Source organism: Exophiala dermatitidis (genome assembly GCF_000230625.1).
Source record: "Exophiala dermatitidis NIH/UT8656 unplaced genomic scaffold supercont1.5, whole genome shotgun sequence".
In the NCBI taxonomy this organism is placed as follows: Eukaryota; Fungi; Ascomycota; class Eurotiomycetes; order Chaetothyriales; family Herpotrichiellaceae; genus Exophiala; species Exophiala dermatitidis.
In genome coordinates this window covers 1,016,758-1,030,198 of record NW_008751650.1, presented here as the reverse complement: position 1 = coordinate 1,030,198, position 13,441 = coordinate 1,016,758, and the positions used below count along the sequence as shown (strand labels likewise).

The 13,441-nt window shown below is 51.6% G+C and overlaps 3 protein-coding genes across 3 annotated transcripts; 1 reads left to right on the top strand and 2 right to left on the bottom strand.

The window, feature by feature from the left end:
- Positions 1-24: 24 nt before the first annotated feature.
- Positions 25-2,684, top strand: HMPREF1120_05964 (glucoamylase). The gene is made up of 2 exons (XM_009160157.1): positions 25-2,087; positions 2,245-2,684. Exons 1-2 carry the CDS (start codon positions 374-376, stop codon positions 2,508-2,510), a joined length of 1,980 nt encoding a protein of 659 aa, XP_009158405.1. The 5' UTR covers positions 25-373; the 3' UTR covers positions 2,511-2,684.
- Positions 2,685-6,923: 4,239 nt separating this feature from the next.
- Positions 6,924-9,503, bottom strand: HMPREF1120_05963 (uncharacterized protein; the record flags this gene model as incomplete). Its single annotated transcript, XM_009160156.1, has 2 exons — positions 6,924-8,081; positions 8,148-9,503. The coding sequence occupies 2 exons, from the start codon at positions 9,501-9,503 to the stop codon at positions 6,924-6,926; spliced, it is 2,514 nt and encodes an 837-aa protein (XP_009158404.1).
- Positions 9,504-10,899: 1,396 nt separating this feature from the next.
- HMPREF1120_05962 (hemolysin) lies at positions 10,900-13,277 on the bottom strand (the record flags this gene model as incomplete). The annotated part of the gene is made up of 3 exons (XM_009160155.1): positions 10,900-12,698; positions 12,749-12,962; positions 13,017-13,277. The coding sequence occupies 3 exons, from the start codon at positions 13,275-13,277 to the stop codon at positions 10,900-10,902; spliced, it is 2,274 nt and encodes a 757-aa protein (XP_009158403.1).
- Between the last annotated feature and the right edge of the window lie 164 nt (positions 13,278-13,441).

The window sequence follows — 13,441 nt, the reverse complement described above, 5'->3', positions numbered from 1 at the left end:
TGAGCAACAACACCGTTTCCACCACCTAATTCAGGTCTTTCAGCTGGTATTCTTGCCTGACTGAGCAGCCCGACTTACATGAAAGTACACTGAAAAAGAAGTACCTGGTACAGATCTCGGCAGCACAAGTGCGTCACCATTTTCTCGTATTTCCCTTAGTAATCTCCCCATTGTCCCAATCGGGCCGGGCCCTGTGACATGTCCTTGAAACACCACCTCAAGTGCGTCTGTCCGGTATTCTCAAGTTAAGCCTCGACTTTGCTCTTATCGACTTCTGCCAGACGTGAAACATTGTGCGCCATAGTCTTCCAGAAGTGTAGTTATCCGAAAACCCGGACTTGAACTACAAAGCCAGCTTGCTATCCGATACAACATGGGGGAGGCTGCTCAGGGACATATTCCCATTCATATTGAGGACTATGGCCTCATTGGTGACATGCGGACCTGCGCCCTGGTGGGCAAGAACGGCAGCATCGACTTCATGTGCTGGCCCAAGTTTGATTCTCCATCCATCTTCGGCCGGATTCTCGACACAAGCCAGGGCGGTGGCGGCCACTGGAGCATCAGCCCACAAAGCAGTACGGTATGCAAACAGAACTATCGAGCCTCCTCCAACATCCTACAAACCAAATGGATCGACGAGGACGGCGTGGTCGACGTGACCGATTTCTTCGCCCTTTCAAAGTACAACAAGCTCCTCAGGGAGAAATGGAGCGGCTCAACCTTAGTCAGGAAGCTCGAGTGCGTGCGCGGAAAGATGTCGTTTGACATTGAACTCTGCCCGCGCCCAGGGTACGCCATGGACAAAGGCGCCATGCGTGGATCGGAGGTGAACGTCGAGGACGGCACGTATCATCAGAGTTTAAAGTGGATACCTGCGAACGAGGCCGAGTGCCAGGACATGCCCGAGTTCTTTGCGACATATTGCGTCCACGAGCGGCCGCCAAGTTCCCCTCCAAAGATGTTCCAGTCCGTCGCATCAGAAGACGGCAGTGAGGACAAACTGCGCGCTCGATTCGACCTCGAGGAAGGCCACCAAATCTTCATGATCATGTGCAGCAAACACGTTGCTCCACATCTAACCAAGGACCTGGTCGCCAACCTGGAGAACGAAACGTTCAAGTTTTGGACCTCTTGGATCCGAGCGTGCAAATACACCGGCCGGTTCCAGCAAGAAATCGAGCGCAGCATGTTAGTTCTGAAGCTGCTGACCTACGACCCGACAGGGGCGATTGTGGCAGCTCCGACTTTTTCTTTACCAGAAGCCATTGGCGGACCTCGAAACTGGGACTACCGATATTCATGGGTGCGCGACTCGAGCTTCACCATTTATGTCTTTTTGAAAATGGGCTTCCCCGCCGAAGCAGAGGCGTACATCAATTTTATTTTTGCCCGGATTGCCGAATGGCGCAAGATCGCCGAGGCTTCCGACTCCATCCACCACCTGCCACTGATGTTCAGTATTGACGGAGGCACCCATCTCCCTGAGGTCGTCCTCGACCACCTGTCCGGGTATCAGGACAGCAAGCCCGTGCGTATTGGCAACGCCGCCACCGACCACGTCCAGCTCGACATCTACGGCGAGCTCATGGACTCGATCTACCTGTACAACAAGCACGGAAAACCCATTTCGTACGCGCAGTGGCTGGACATTCGATATCTGACCGACTTTGTGTGTAAAGTCTGGAACCAGCCCGACATGTCCATCTGGGAGGTGCGCGGCAAGAAGCAACACTTTACATACTCAAAAATGCTGCTCTGGGTCGCGGTGGATCGCGCGCTGCGGCTGGCCGAAAAACGAAACTTCCCCTGTCCCAACCGCCACAAATGGTTCGATACCCGCGACGCCATCTACGAACAAGTCATGGAGAAGGGATACAACTACGAGCTGAACTGCTTCGTGCAGAGCTACGAGTCTAACACGACTCTTGACTCAGCGGTGCTGATTGCCCCATTGGTGTTTTTCATGTCGCCCAACGACCCGCAGTTTGTAGGTACCTTGGACCGGATTCTTCGAACGCCCGAGAAAGGCGGCTTGACCTCGGCTGGGTTTGTATTTCGATATGATCACACAAAGACGGATGATGGTAAGTCTGAGACACAAACTTGCCCTCCATTCCTTTCAAACTTTTCGTTCTCTCCATTCTCTTCTTTTTCACAAATCAGCAGTATCGCCTAGTCCACCTCCTCCTCCTCATCCTCCTCCTACTACTCGTTCTGACAACTCCCCTCTATTCTCACCAGGCGTCGGCGGTCGCGAAGGCACATTCGTCATGTGCACCCTCTGGCTAGTCGAAGCACTCGTCCGCGCCGGCAAGTATGACAAACGATACCTCGACGTCGCCACCAATATGTTTGAAACCGTCACCAACTTCCGCAACCATGTCGGCATGCTGAGCGAGGAGATTTCCGTCAGTGGTGAGCAGCTCGGCAACACGCCCCAAGCATTCAGTCATTTGGCCTATGTTTCCGCGGCTATCAATTTGGAAAGGGTCAAGAAGGGAGAATAATGGAAGATTAACAAAAGCAAAAGCGAAGGCGAAGCCTCGAAGGCAAAGGTGCAAAATGCGTTGTGGTCTCGGAAAAGCAAGGTGTTAAACCAGTTAACTACTCTGATTTTTGGACGTTTATTTAGCACACGTCAAAGCCAGCTTGTTAATGCGAATTCGATTGCTTGTAACCTGCTTGAATATCCTTTCTTGGTTAATGCCTCCTTCCCTGGGACTCGTAGCTCGACCCATGTCGTTGTTGAATGTACAATCAACGAGGCCTCACGTTGACCGTATGGGCCATATCTTCTCTTCGCGTGCTTCATATCCTGTCGTCAGACTAGTAACACTATAGTGCTTGCGTAGGTTGAATAGCATTCACATGGACGTTGGCGAATCTACAATACCCTACCAGTTGGTTGGTAACGTGTTTGGTGTCACAATCACTGCAGTAAAGATGCACAACTACAAGTCCGACCTCCAACTGAATCACATGTACTGACTAAACTTTGGGTACCGGCGCCGCTTCTACCAGCGCGATTGCAGCAGCACATACAAATCCAATACTCGAAACACTTGAAGAAACTGACCTTTTGAATTGAACTCTGGATTTTGTGGAATTTGAACATTTCTTTGATTGTAGCTTTTGAATTGTAAACCAAGCAAGCATGCAATAAGCAATAAAGCAATGACTTTCTTTTGTTTTGGTTCGCTCGCTCGCTCGTTGGTTTTGTGTTTTGACAGACCCGATGCAAGCAATACACTGCACTGCAGTCAAGATAAACCAACGCAACGCCGAATATGAACTCGAACTTGATCCCTTGGGATCGAGCAATTTCTCTCGAGACTACAGTCCCCCCTGTGCAGTGCTGCAAAGCAATAGACAAAGCATAAAAAGCACTTTTTGGCTCCGTTTTCCTTTCCCTTTCCCCTTCCCCTGCCAGGACCCCGTCATCGCCATGCGCGGTAACGTCGACCAATCCCGTGCTTGACGTTTTGAGATGTTCGGACTTCATTGTGGGACTTGATTGTGATTTTTTCCAAAGTCCGGAAGTGCTAGACTGCAAGCCCTCGTGCTGAAAAGAGCACTTTTGTTTTGAGTTGAGTCGGCTGGTTGCTTTGCTTGCGTTCAAGTTTCAATTTCCCCTGTGATTCCACACCACACCATGCAATTTCTCCCCTCGGTCTACTTCAAGACCACCATTTTCGGTCCATGGGACCTCACCCAAGTTCCATTCCACACCACTCCACCTCACTCGACTCGATTCACCTGGCGATTCAACCCGCCCAATGCTGAAGAGCTTTCTTTTTCCTTTTCTCTCCTTGATTTGAGAGTTTCTTTTTCGGTTTTGTTTTCTGGCTGCTTGAGATTTAGCCTCATGTTGATGATTGATGATGATTGATGACCGTGGCCAATTTTTGATGATTTTCAATTCTGTTCATGACTCATGGGAGATCCGACTCCGTGAGGTCTTTTCGTTGCAATTGATGCCGATGATGGCTGAATCGTGAGCTTCTTGATGATTTACAAGACTCGTTTCATTTTCCTGCGATTTGACGCTGAATGCTGAATGCTCATGAGCATTCTTCTTGTGGATTCGTTTCTGGCTCGAAAGCCTCATGTTTGATGATTGATGACCGTAGCCAATATTTGATAATTCCGAGTCTGTTTATGACTCATGGAAGCTCCATGCGGTGGACCTTTCGTTGCATTTGATATCACTGATAGACATTGTGATGATTCTGATGACTCCTGATGATTGTATGTCTCTGCAATTTGACGCTGAATGCTGAATGCTAAAGAGCATTCTTCTTGTGGATTTGTTTCTGGCTCGAAAGCCTCATGTTTATGATTGATGATTGATCATTGACGCCGGTACCCAGTGTGTGATTTCCAAGTCCTGTTTATGACTTATAAGATGTTCTTTGCATCTTCAATTGCATTTGATATCACTGATAGACATTGTGATGGTTCCGATGACTCATGATGATTGTGTGTCTCTGCAATTTGACGCTGAATGCGGAATGCTAAAGAGCATTCTTCTTGTGAATTCGTTTTGGCTTGAAAGCCCCCTAATCGATGGTTGATGACCGTAGCCTATTTCTGATTGATTCCGAGTCTGTTTGTGACGCATTCATGGAAGATCCATGACGTCTTTCGTTGCGTTGATTCTGATGATGAGTATCGTGAGCTCGCTGACATTCTGCAAGAGTTCTGGGTCTTGTGACTCTTGTCGTTTCATTCTTCTGCGATTGACGCTGAATGCTAAAGATTGAATGCTAATGAACATTCTTCTTGTGGGTTTGATTTGGCTCGAAAGCCTCATGGGTGATGATAGTAACCATCTCTTTTTCTTTTTTTCTTTTTTTTCCTTATATTCTCCTTTTCTTGGTCTTTTTTCTTTTTTCTTTTTTGATTTCCGAGTCTGTTCGTGAGAGGCCTCTGCGTCTCTCTGACTGATTACCATCGATGCTCATGATGAACATCGTGAGCTTGCAACTTGTAAGTTGACGAGTTGCAAGACTCTTTTCCGGTTCCGAATCCATCTTCGATGGATCGTCGGTCCAATGCTAAATGCGAATGAGATTACCTCCTGTGAGGTTGTTCTGGCTTCAAAACGTTATGCTTGATGCCATGGCCATTCCCTTTTTTTTCTTCTTTTTCTTCTTTTCTTTTCTTTTTTTCTTTTTTTGTTTTTCTCGTTTTTTCTTTTGTTTCTTATTTTCTTATTTTTTTCTGTTTTTTGTTTTTCTTTTTGGTTTCCCAGTCTGGTGACTCTGTTTATGAGAGATCTTTGCATCTCTCATTGCTGTTGATCCCAATATGGAGATCGTGAAGTTGTTGATGATTTGCTAGCTTTTGACGAATGCTTTCAGTTTGTTCGGACGTTGAATGCTAATGAGCATTGATCATTTGAATCCCTCCCAATGGCGAGGTTCGCGTTGAAGATTGAAATTTCAGAACATTCTGGTGGTTCAAGCTTGGTGATGCAAGACTCTTTTGCACTGCTTGTTGCATTTGATGCCAATGATGAATAATCGGAGGCCTTGGGCTTTATGATGATTTGCAACATTCTTGAGGTTGCTGAAAATGGACGAAGGACACTTCTGGTTCCATGTTTTGATGAAATGTTGAGGAATGCTAATGGGCATTCTTATCATGAGGTTGTTGTGCCATGTGTTTGCATGGTCTTTCTGAATGAATTTGAACCTGTTGTGATGATTGGCAGGCGTCATGATGGACGATGTAGGGGGATTGATTGATGATGATGAAGATTCGGACGATGATCTTATCCCCTCGCGATGAGTGTTGGTTAATGCAGTGGACAATGACAAGTATTTGAATGCAAGTCTTCTGCTAGATAGGAAAGGGGAAGGCATTCCTGGCTGCATTGAAGATTCGAGGCTTGATAATGATAAGTATTGAGGACTCTTCAGAGGAGTTTCTTGTGGCTTGTGTGGTTCGCATGGAACGATTTGAGCCTGTTGTTGGTGGCGGACGAAAGATTGAAGGTCGACAAGACTGGTGATGGAGTTGACAAGGCTGATGATGAGGATTGACAAGGCTGGTGATGAAGGTCCTCGTGATTTGGATTCCTGCAATACATGTGATTGAACTAGCAGCCAAGATGGATTTGGATGGGTTGCAAGTCCTTCATCCGGGGGAAAGTGGTAGTTCTGACCGTAAATTCTGTGCAGTCTCAAGGTTGATGCTGAGATAGAGCATTCTTCCCAAGAGCTTTTTGTGGCTGCATGGTTAATGTGGTAGTATTTGCCTGTTGTGATGATTGGCAGGTTTCATAGGCGGATTGAGGATTGACAAGACTGAGGATGGAGATTGTCATGATTTGGTTTCCTTCAATGCATCTGATTGAATTTGCAAGAGACAAGTCAAATTTCTGGATGGTTTTGCCAGTCTTCAGCCGGAAAGAGAAGATAGTTTTGGCTGCAAATTCAATCAATGCTTGATGCGATGGATGTTGAACATTCTTTGGTGTGTCTCGTGTGGTCTGTAGATGTTTTGTTTCATCTGGAGAGCGAAAGTGGCGCTGTTGCTTTCTCGTGTCAAGACATCCGGGACGATTGGATTTCTGCGAGTCTGGTGGCGATGATTTGCAAAGCCGTACTGAAGAATCTGTGTTTGCTCCATGTTCTGCCCAGGACTCGAGACAGCACTGAGAATGTTCTGATGGTTGCAAGACTTTTTGGCGAGCGAGCATGCTGTACCTCATGGTGTTTCACTTCCAGGACATTGTGAGTCGTCCACTGGTCGGAAGATTGAGTATTGATTCCATTTCGAGGCTTCTGCTGTGCTGTGCTCTGCTCTGCTTGTCGTTGCCAAAGTCTTGTCTGTCTGGTATACCGGAGAAAAAGAAGGAGAAATAAAGGGCATCGCCCTATATCGAGGTCCAGGTCTGAGTGAGGGCATCGCCACTACAGCTCAGCCTCATCCTCTGGAGGCTGCTGGTCGCCTGGAGACTCCTGAGACGACGATGCCGTGGCGTAGAGCGCATCGCGCTCTCTCGCCGCCATGCCAGTATGGCGGTCGTCTTCGGTGAAGGCCCTCTTGGCTTCCTCCGACTCCCGAGCGTCGTCGCGAGCCACACGCTTCCCCTTGCGTATAGTGGCTGCACGACGCTCAGGGTCGAGGTTGCCGACCTCCACCTCCAACGCGCCGACGGCCTCTTTCGAGGCCTCATACTGGCTTCTGGCGGCGTCAGCCTTGCTGGTCGCCACGGCAAGGTCGATCTCCCTTGTCCGGAGCTGCCACTGCATCTCGCCGATTTCGGCGCGATGCTGGTCGAGTCTGGCCCTCGCTGCGTCCAACTCAGCTTGGGCCTCCTCGTCGTCCTTTTTGTGCAGCTCCTTGAGGAGCTCCAGCTCCAGCAGGAGGTCATCCTTGGCCTCCGCCTCCTTCTTCTTCTCCTCCGTCAGCGCCGCAACGCGGCGCGTGAGGTCGCCGATCACACGGTGGAGGGACTCGGGCGCTCCTCGCGGCGCCGTCCTCGAACCCCCCATGAGCGGGGACTCTCCCAGCCGAGGCGTTGTGTTGCCTCCTCCAACAACTCCGGCGGCGCTGGAAGCTCGCGATGTCGGCGAGCTTGATTGTTGTCGGCCGGCCGGAGTTGTTGGTGCTGCTGCTGCAGCTGCTGGGAGAGCCACCGCTGTTGTCGTGACCGACGCCCCCGGCGTGGTCTGGGCCCGAAGCGGCTCGAGCTGGGCCTTGAGTGCGGCCAGCTGGGCGTCCTTTTTACTGGACGCCTCCTGGACCTCGTGCAACTCTTTGGCCAGCTTCTTGCCGGCCCATTCCACGCCTCCCAGGCGCTCCCGGAGGCTTTTCACCTCCGTGTCGAGTTGGACCCGACCAGCGACGAGGCATGCCCTCTCCTCCGCGAAGGAAGAGGTTTGTGCCGCCTTTTCGGCGACCGCCTCGTCGTTCTTCCGCTTCAGTTCATCGAACTGAGCCTTGCCCGCCTCGAACTGGCTGCGGCCGGCCTGGAAGCGTTCCTGCAACTGCAGGTTGCTGGCGGAGGCGGCTTCGAGCGCCTCCCTTGCGCGGGCCAACTCTTGGTTGCCCTGGGAATTGGCCGTCTGGAGCTCGTTCACCCGAGCGACGGCCTCTTATCTCGCCTGGTCGCAGGCTGTGAGAGTCGCCACCGTTTGTTGGTAGGCATGGTCGAGCGCGGTGAAACGCTCCCGGCTCTCGGTCAGCTCTTGACCTTTGGCGATGACGGCATTCTGAGCAGTGGCCAGCTCACCAGTCATCGACTGGATTTCACCCCGGAGTCGTTCTGAATCGGCCTTCAACGACCGAACCTCCGCATCGCGGGACTCCAGGACAGAGGCAGGGACAACAGGAACAGCAGGCTCGGAGACAGAGTCTTCCGGGTCTGTCTGGACCCCAGTGTCGACAGTGGTGTTGTTGTCGACGACGGTTTGTGTCGCCTTTTCGGCGACAACGGAAGCCACTTCCAAAGGAAGATCGTCCGTTTGGCACCCTGTGTCAACGACAACAGGGGCAACCCCCACCACCGCCTTAGCCTCTTCTTCCGTTTCTGGAAGAGGAGAAGAAGGACGCGATGGGAGGTCCGTCTGGACACCGATTTCCACGGTGTCAACAACAACAACAGCCACTGGCGCCACCGGGGCCGGAGCGACCACCTCTACAGCAGCTCTGGCCGCAGCAAGCTCCCCCCGGAGGCCAGCGGCCTCTTCCATCATCTCCGCCAGCTGTTGCTGGAGAAGATGGATGGTCTCCACGGCAGCCTGGCTGACGCGTGGAGAGGGAGGCGCTTTCTGGGGAGCGCTGTTTCCAGAGATGGTCGTGCAGAAGAACCGTCTGTCCTCTGCTTCCTTGGCCTGCTTGTTGGCCTCAGCAAGCTTCTCAGCGAGCGAGGCCACTGTTGCCCGGAGATCACCCAGCTCGGTTGCAAGCTCGCCCAACTTGCTTCGTCGCCGAGTGTCCTCCTCCTGCTTGTCCTTTTGGGCTTGGACGTCTCTGGCATCGCCGTCGTCGACGTCAAAATGCGGGAAACCCCCCGGGATAAACCCTGGCTCAGGGGTTGGGATGTCTGCTGGTGCCCCTACAAGGCGGCTGCAGACGCGATTGACGGAATCCCGGACCCATCTGTCGTAAACGACCTTGACGATATGGGTGTAGGTGAACTTGACAAGGATTCCGCCTACGCGAGCAAACCAGCATATCCTGGCAACCTCCGCATTGAACCGGTTGTCGATCTTGTCTTGGAGTGCACGCCACGGATCAGGCGTGCATTGGAAGTAAATTGACCCAATGACAAAGACCAAACAGCACAAAAAAAGCACAACGAAGGGCAGGATCTCCTCTTCGTGCACAGTTCCCAGCGCCATCAGGGAGTCGGCAACGCCGGACTCCCAGAGCCATCTCTCCAACTCTTCGCCAGCCGAGGTCACGACCCGCTCGGCTGCGGTTGCCAGGTGGTTGTAGCCACTGGCAATGTCGGAGAAAATGTACGACAACAGGTACAAGACCATGTTGAAGGGCGAGAAGATTGACGGAAACATTTTTGCTGTACCGGTAGAGAAGCAGCACAGACCACTGTCTGCGATTGACTGCTATAGGTGTCGAGGAAAGCAGCACAGACCTGGTGTCTGCGGTTGACTGCGATAGGGTGACTTCTTTGACTGAAGTCACGCGGGCCTCGAGGGTGAAGTGAGGTTAAGGTGAGGTAAGCCGCACGGAACAAGTCCGCGATTTACGGCGATATTGACTGGTCGAAACAGTCGTCGATCTTGAGGTGTGAGAGGAGGAAGCCGCGCAGAACGAGTCTGCGGTTGACGGCGATAGTGTCGATCGTGGTGTCGAAGGGCGAGGAGAGCCGCGCAGAACAAGTCTGCGATTGACGGCGATGGTGACTTGCAAGCAAGTCGTCGATCTTGAGGGCGAGAGGAGGGAGGACTGCCGCGCAGATCAAGTCTGCGATTTACGGCGATGTTTTTCTCGAAGATCGAGAAGGGCGAGAGGGAAAAGCACTCAAGGCGGAGCAGCAGAGAGAACAGCTGCGCTTGACTTGTCCGAACTTGAGCGAGGGAGAGAGAGGAAGACCAAAACAGAACGTTCGAAGACACTGAAGGCTTTGGGCGCACAGTGTGTGCGAACGAAGAAAGTTGTTTGTGGTGGGAGAAGAAAAGAGAAGAAGAGAAGGAGGAAGAGAAGAGAAAGTGAGAACTAAATAGACGGCTGCGACTGTTGCTTCACTGGCCGTCCCGATTGGGGATTTATCTTGCCAAGCCGAATAGCAATAGGTGTTGTAGAGAGGGAAGACGCTGGGAGTGACTGAAGGTGTTGATGATAGAAAGGGCGGGCACCAGAAACTCGAAGGGTGGTGAAGTGAAGGAGGTGAAAGGCGGGAGGACGTCGTGGAGAAGAAGGGCGGATGATAACCAACAGCAACGGCGTCCTCCAGAAACTCAAGGTAACAGTAAATAGGAAAGAGTGATGGCAAACTCGCCTTGTACAGAAAGGTGGGCATTGGAACTGAGATGGCGTACGCGAGGGTCACAGGAGGAAGTGAATGGGAGGCAGCGACCGAGAAGACGCGAATGGCATAAATCAGCGCAAGACTCATCAATACAGCCAATTCACTCTTGTGTTGTCAACAGTGAATACATACTCATACACAGAATTACCTCGTTCCGTTGCGCAAGGTGTTGCTCCGACCTTCAACGACCGACGTCGACATTCACTCCCCTTCATCCTCAGGGCCAAAGGCATGGAACTCATGTGTGGCCAATAGAACTTTTGCGGTACGGCGCCGATGTAGTCGTGGCTGCAAGGCTGTAACTGGTGCATCAGTCGAACATTATTTTTTTTGATCAACACCCCAATATTATGGGACAGATCGAGGAGGACAAGGTTCCCAGAAATCCTTCATCCGAGAAGCGGCTCACGCTCTCCTTTGCCCTGGCCATTCTTACGCTTTCGACGTTTCTTCTTCTTCCCCCCTTGACTCTGTTGTGGTTGCTGTTCTTGGTTGTTTTTGTTGTTGTTGTTGCTACTGCTGCTGCTGTTGTTGTTACTTCCTTCTGGCTTTCCATTTGTTGCCAACTGTGTATTCTCTTCATGTGGTGTATGGATTTTATTGGCACCGCTGTTTTCATCCTCCCCGTTCGACTCACTGCTCGAGGTAGTTTCCAGGACAATTTTGCGGAAGCCGTTGGTATCGACAATATTTTCCGTGATACTGCCACTTCGAGCAGGACCTTTAGGCTGGTAGATTATAGTCCGCGACTGACTTCGCGCATCATGTAGGCTCCCAACAGTGCTCTGGCTATCCATCGTCTTCGCCGGTGGTCGATCTTGGTGCTTGGCATCATCACCATAACCATCACCATTATCATCGGCACTGTGGGCATCAGTGTTTTCAGTTTCGGTGTCCAGGAGATCGGCCTGTACTCCCTTAGTCGCACTGTCTGGCCGTCTCTCTGGAGAAAGTGTTCCATAACCCTCTTGATGGAGAGCTTGCACACCATCACTGGCCTCTTTCCCACCAGTTGAGATGACACCTTCACCGATGCCATTCTGATATTCAGAGGCACTTTCTGATATCCTCCTAGCGGGTGTCGCTCGGCCTTCGCCGCCGTTTTCTCTTGCGGCCGTGTCTGTACCCCTCTTGATCTTGACCGTGTTATACCTCGTTGATCGGGGTCTGCTTGCCAGATTTGAAGGTCCTAGATGCTTCAAGTGTTCCTTAATGTCGTCAGTACTATGTCGCTTGCCGGTCTTGGCATCTGTGGCGACACTGTTGGATGCACTTGACCTCCTTCGAGGTCCAGCGATCACTTTCGTCTTTCCGGTGTCGGAGGCCTTGATTCGTTGCAGGTCTGTGGGAGTCAATGTTTCGCGTTCATCGATGTCGACCAAATCCGACGTAGTGCCGTTGAGTGCTGCCGGTTCGGAGACAATGAATGTCTTCGGGATGCGGCGGGTGGGGGCAGGCATTGCGCGTCGAATAGCTTTGTGCACATCAACAAAGACATCGGATTCATCGACGATTTCTTCGCCAATCAATTCCTCGATGACATCTTCTAGAGTGACCACACCAAGGGCACCATGATCCTCGCCCGGATACTCAGACACAAGGACCATATGGGATTTGCCCTCCTGGAAGAAGTTGACAATGTCCAAGCAGCTTGTTTCGGGCCTTGTCTCAGGTAGTGTGGCCAAGGCAAAATCACGGACCGGTTTAGCATCCTCCGGGTCATAAGTAATGAGCATCTTGACCAGTAGCATGCCGACAAAATTCTCGTCATTATCTGGGTGGTGGATGGGGATCCTGGAGTAGCCTTGCGAAAGGATGTTGTCCATGGTGGTCTCATCCAGTACATCGTCGAGCGAGAGTGTAAAGACGTCCTCCATGGGGGTCATGATGCTCCCGACAGGCTTATCCTTGAGGTCGAGGACCGCGCTGATGATGGTAACTTCGTCGGCATTCAGTTGCTGGCCGGCTTCCCCCAAGCTTCTGTGTAGTGACACTAGAGTCTTCAATCCCGCCTTCTTGTATACGGTTCCATGATCTTCCCCTAGGAGGTAGTCGAGCAATTTGGCCGTGGGCCAAGCTACCGGGGCCATGAGGTACATAAGGACGAGGACAAATGGTGCCATCCACGATCCGATGGGTAGTCCATAACGGACGCAGACGGACTGAGGAGCAATCTCGCCGAAGATGACTGTGGATTCATCAGTGGAATACCGCAAGTATCGAGTGGGCTGTCCATACCAATAAGCACGGTAGATCCCAAAACAGCTGGCCAACCGCCGCCGAGCGAACGGTCTAGCACGATGGGAAGAGTCTCATTCGTAATGACATTGCTGAGAAGCAGTGTGACCAATACCCAGTGCTTTCCTTTTCGTAACAAGTCCAAAACTTTTGCAGCGTGCTTCCTTTCCGGTCCTTCGCCGGAATCTCGGATGACCTGAAGATATATTTCATCCTTGTTCTCGGGTCAGTATCTAACGCTGTCGTCAAGCACCGCTTGTGGCCTTACCTGTCCCATCAACGCAATTGTCAACCCGGCAAAAGCACCCCCAAGCAGCACGAGCGCCGCAGCCACTGTCAAGTATATCCACAGGCTAGGATTGCTGGGATCGTGTACTTCCGGTTTGTCGGGTACGGCGAGGAGATAGAGGGGGTGTAGAGGAGCGGCTCGAACGAACGGAATCTGCGAAAATGCAACGACCAAGACCTTTGCTAGGCCCATGACCATCGGCCGTGAAGCCAGGTAGGCATTTCGCGTTTGTGTCGACATGCTGAGAGCAGGAGAGGACCTATTGAGGCATGTCGGCGGGGAAGTCGTCCTTTGGTATGGGGAGAAAGCGCGGCAGCACGGTGAGAACCCGAGCGAAAAAGTTCAGTCGTCCCTCGGTACAGAACCGTGGGTATTCTACAAGTTATCTTGGTCCCTCAAGCAGA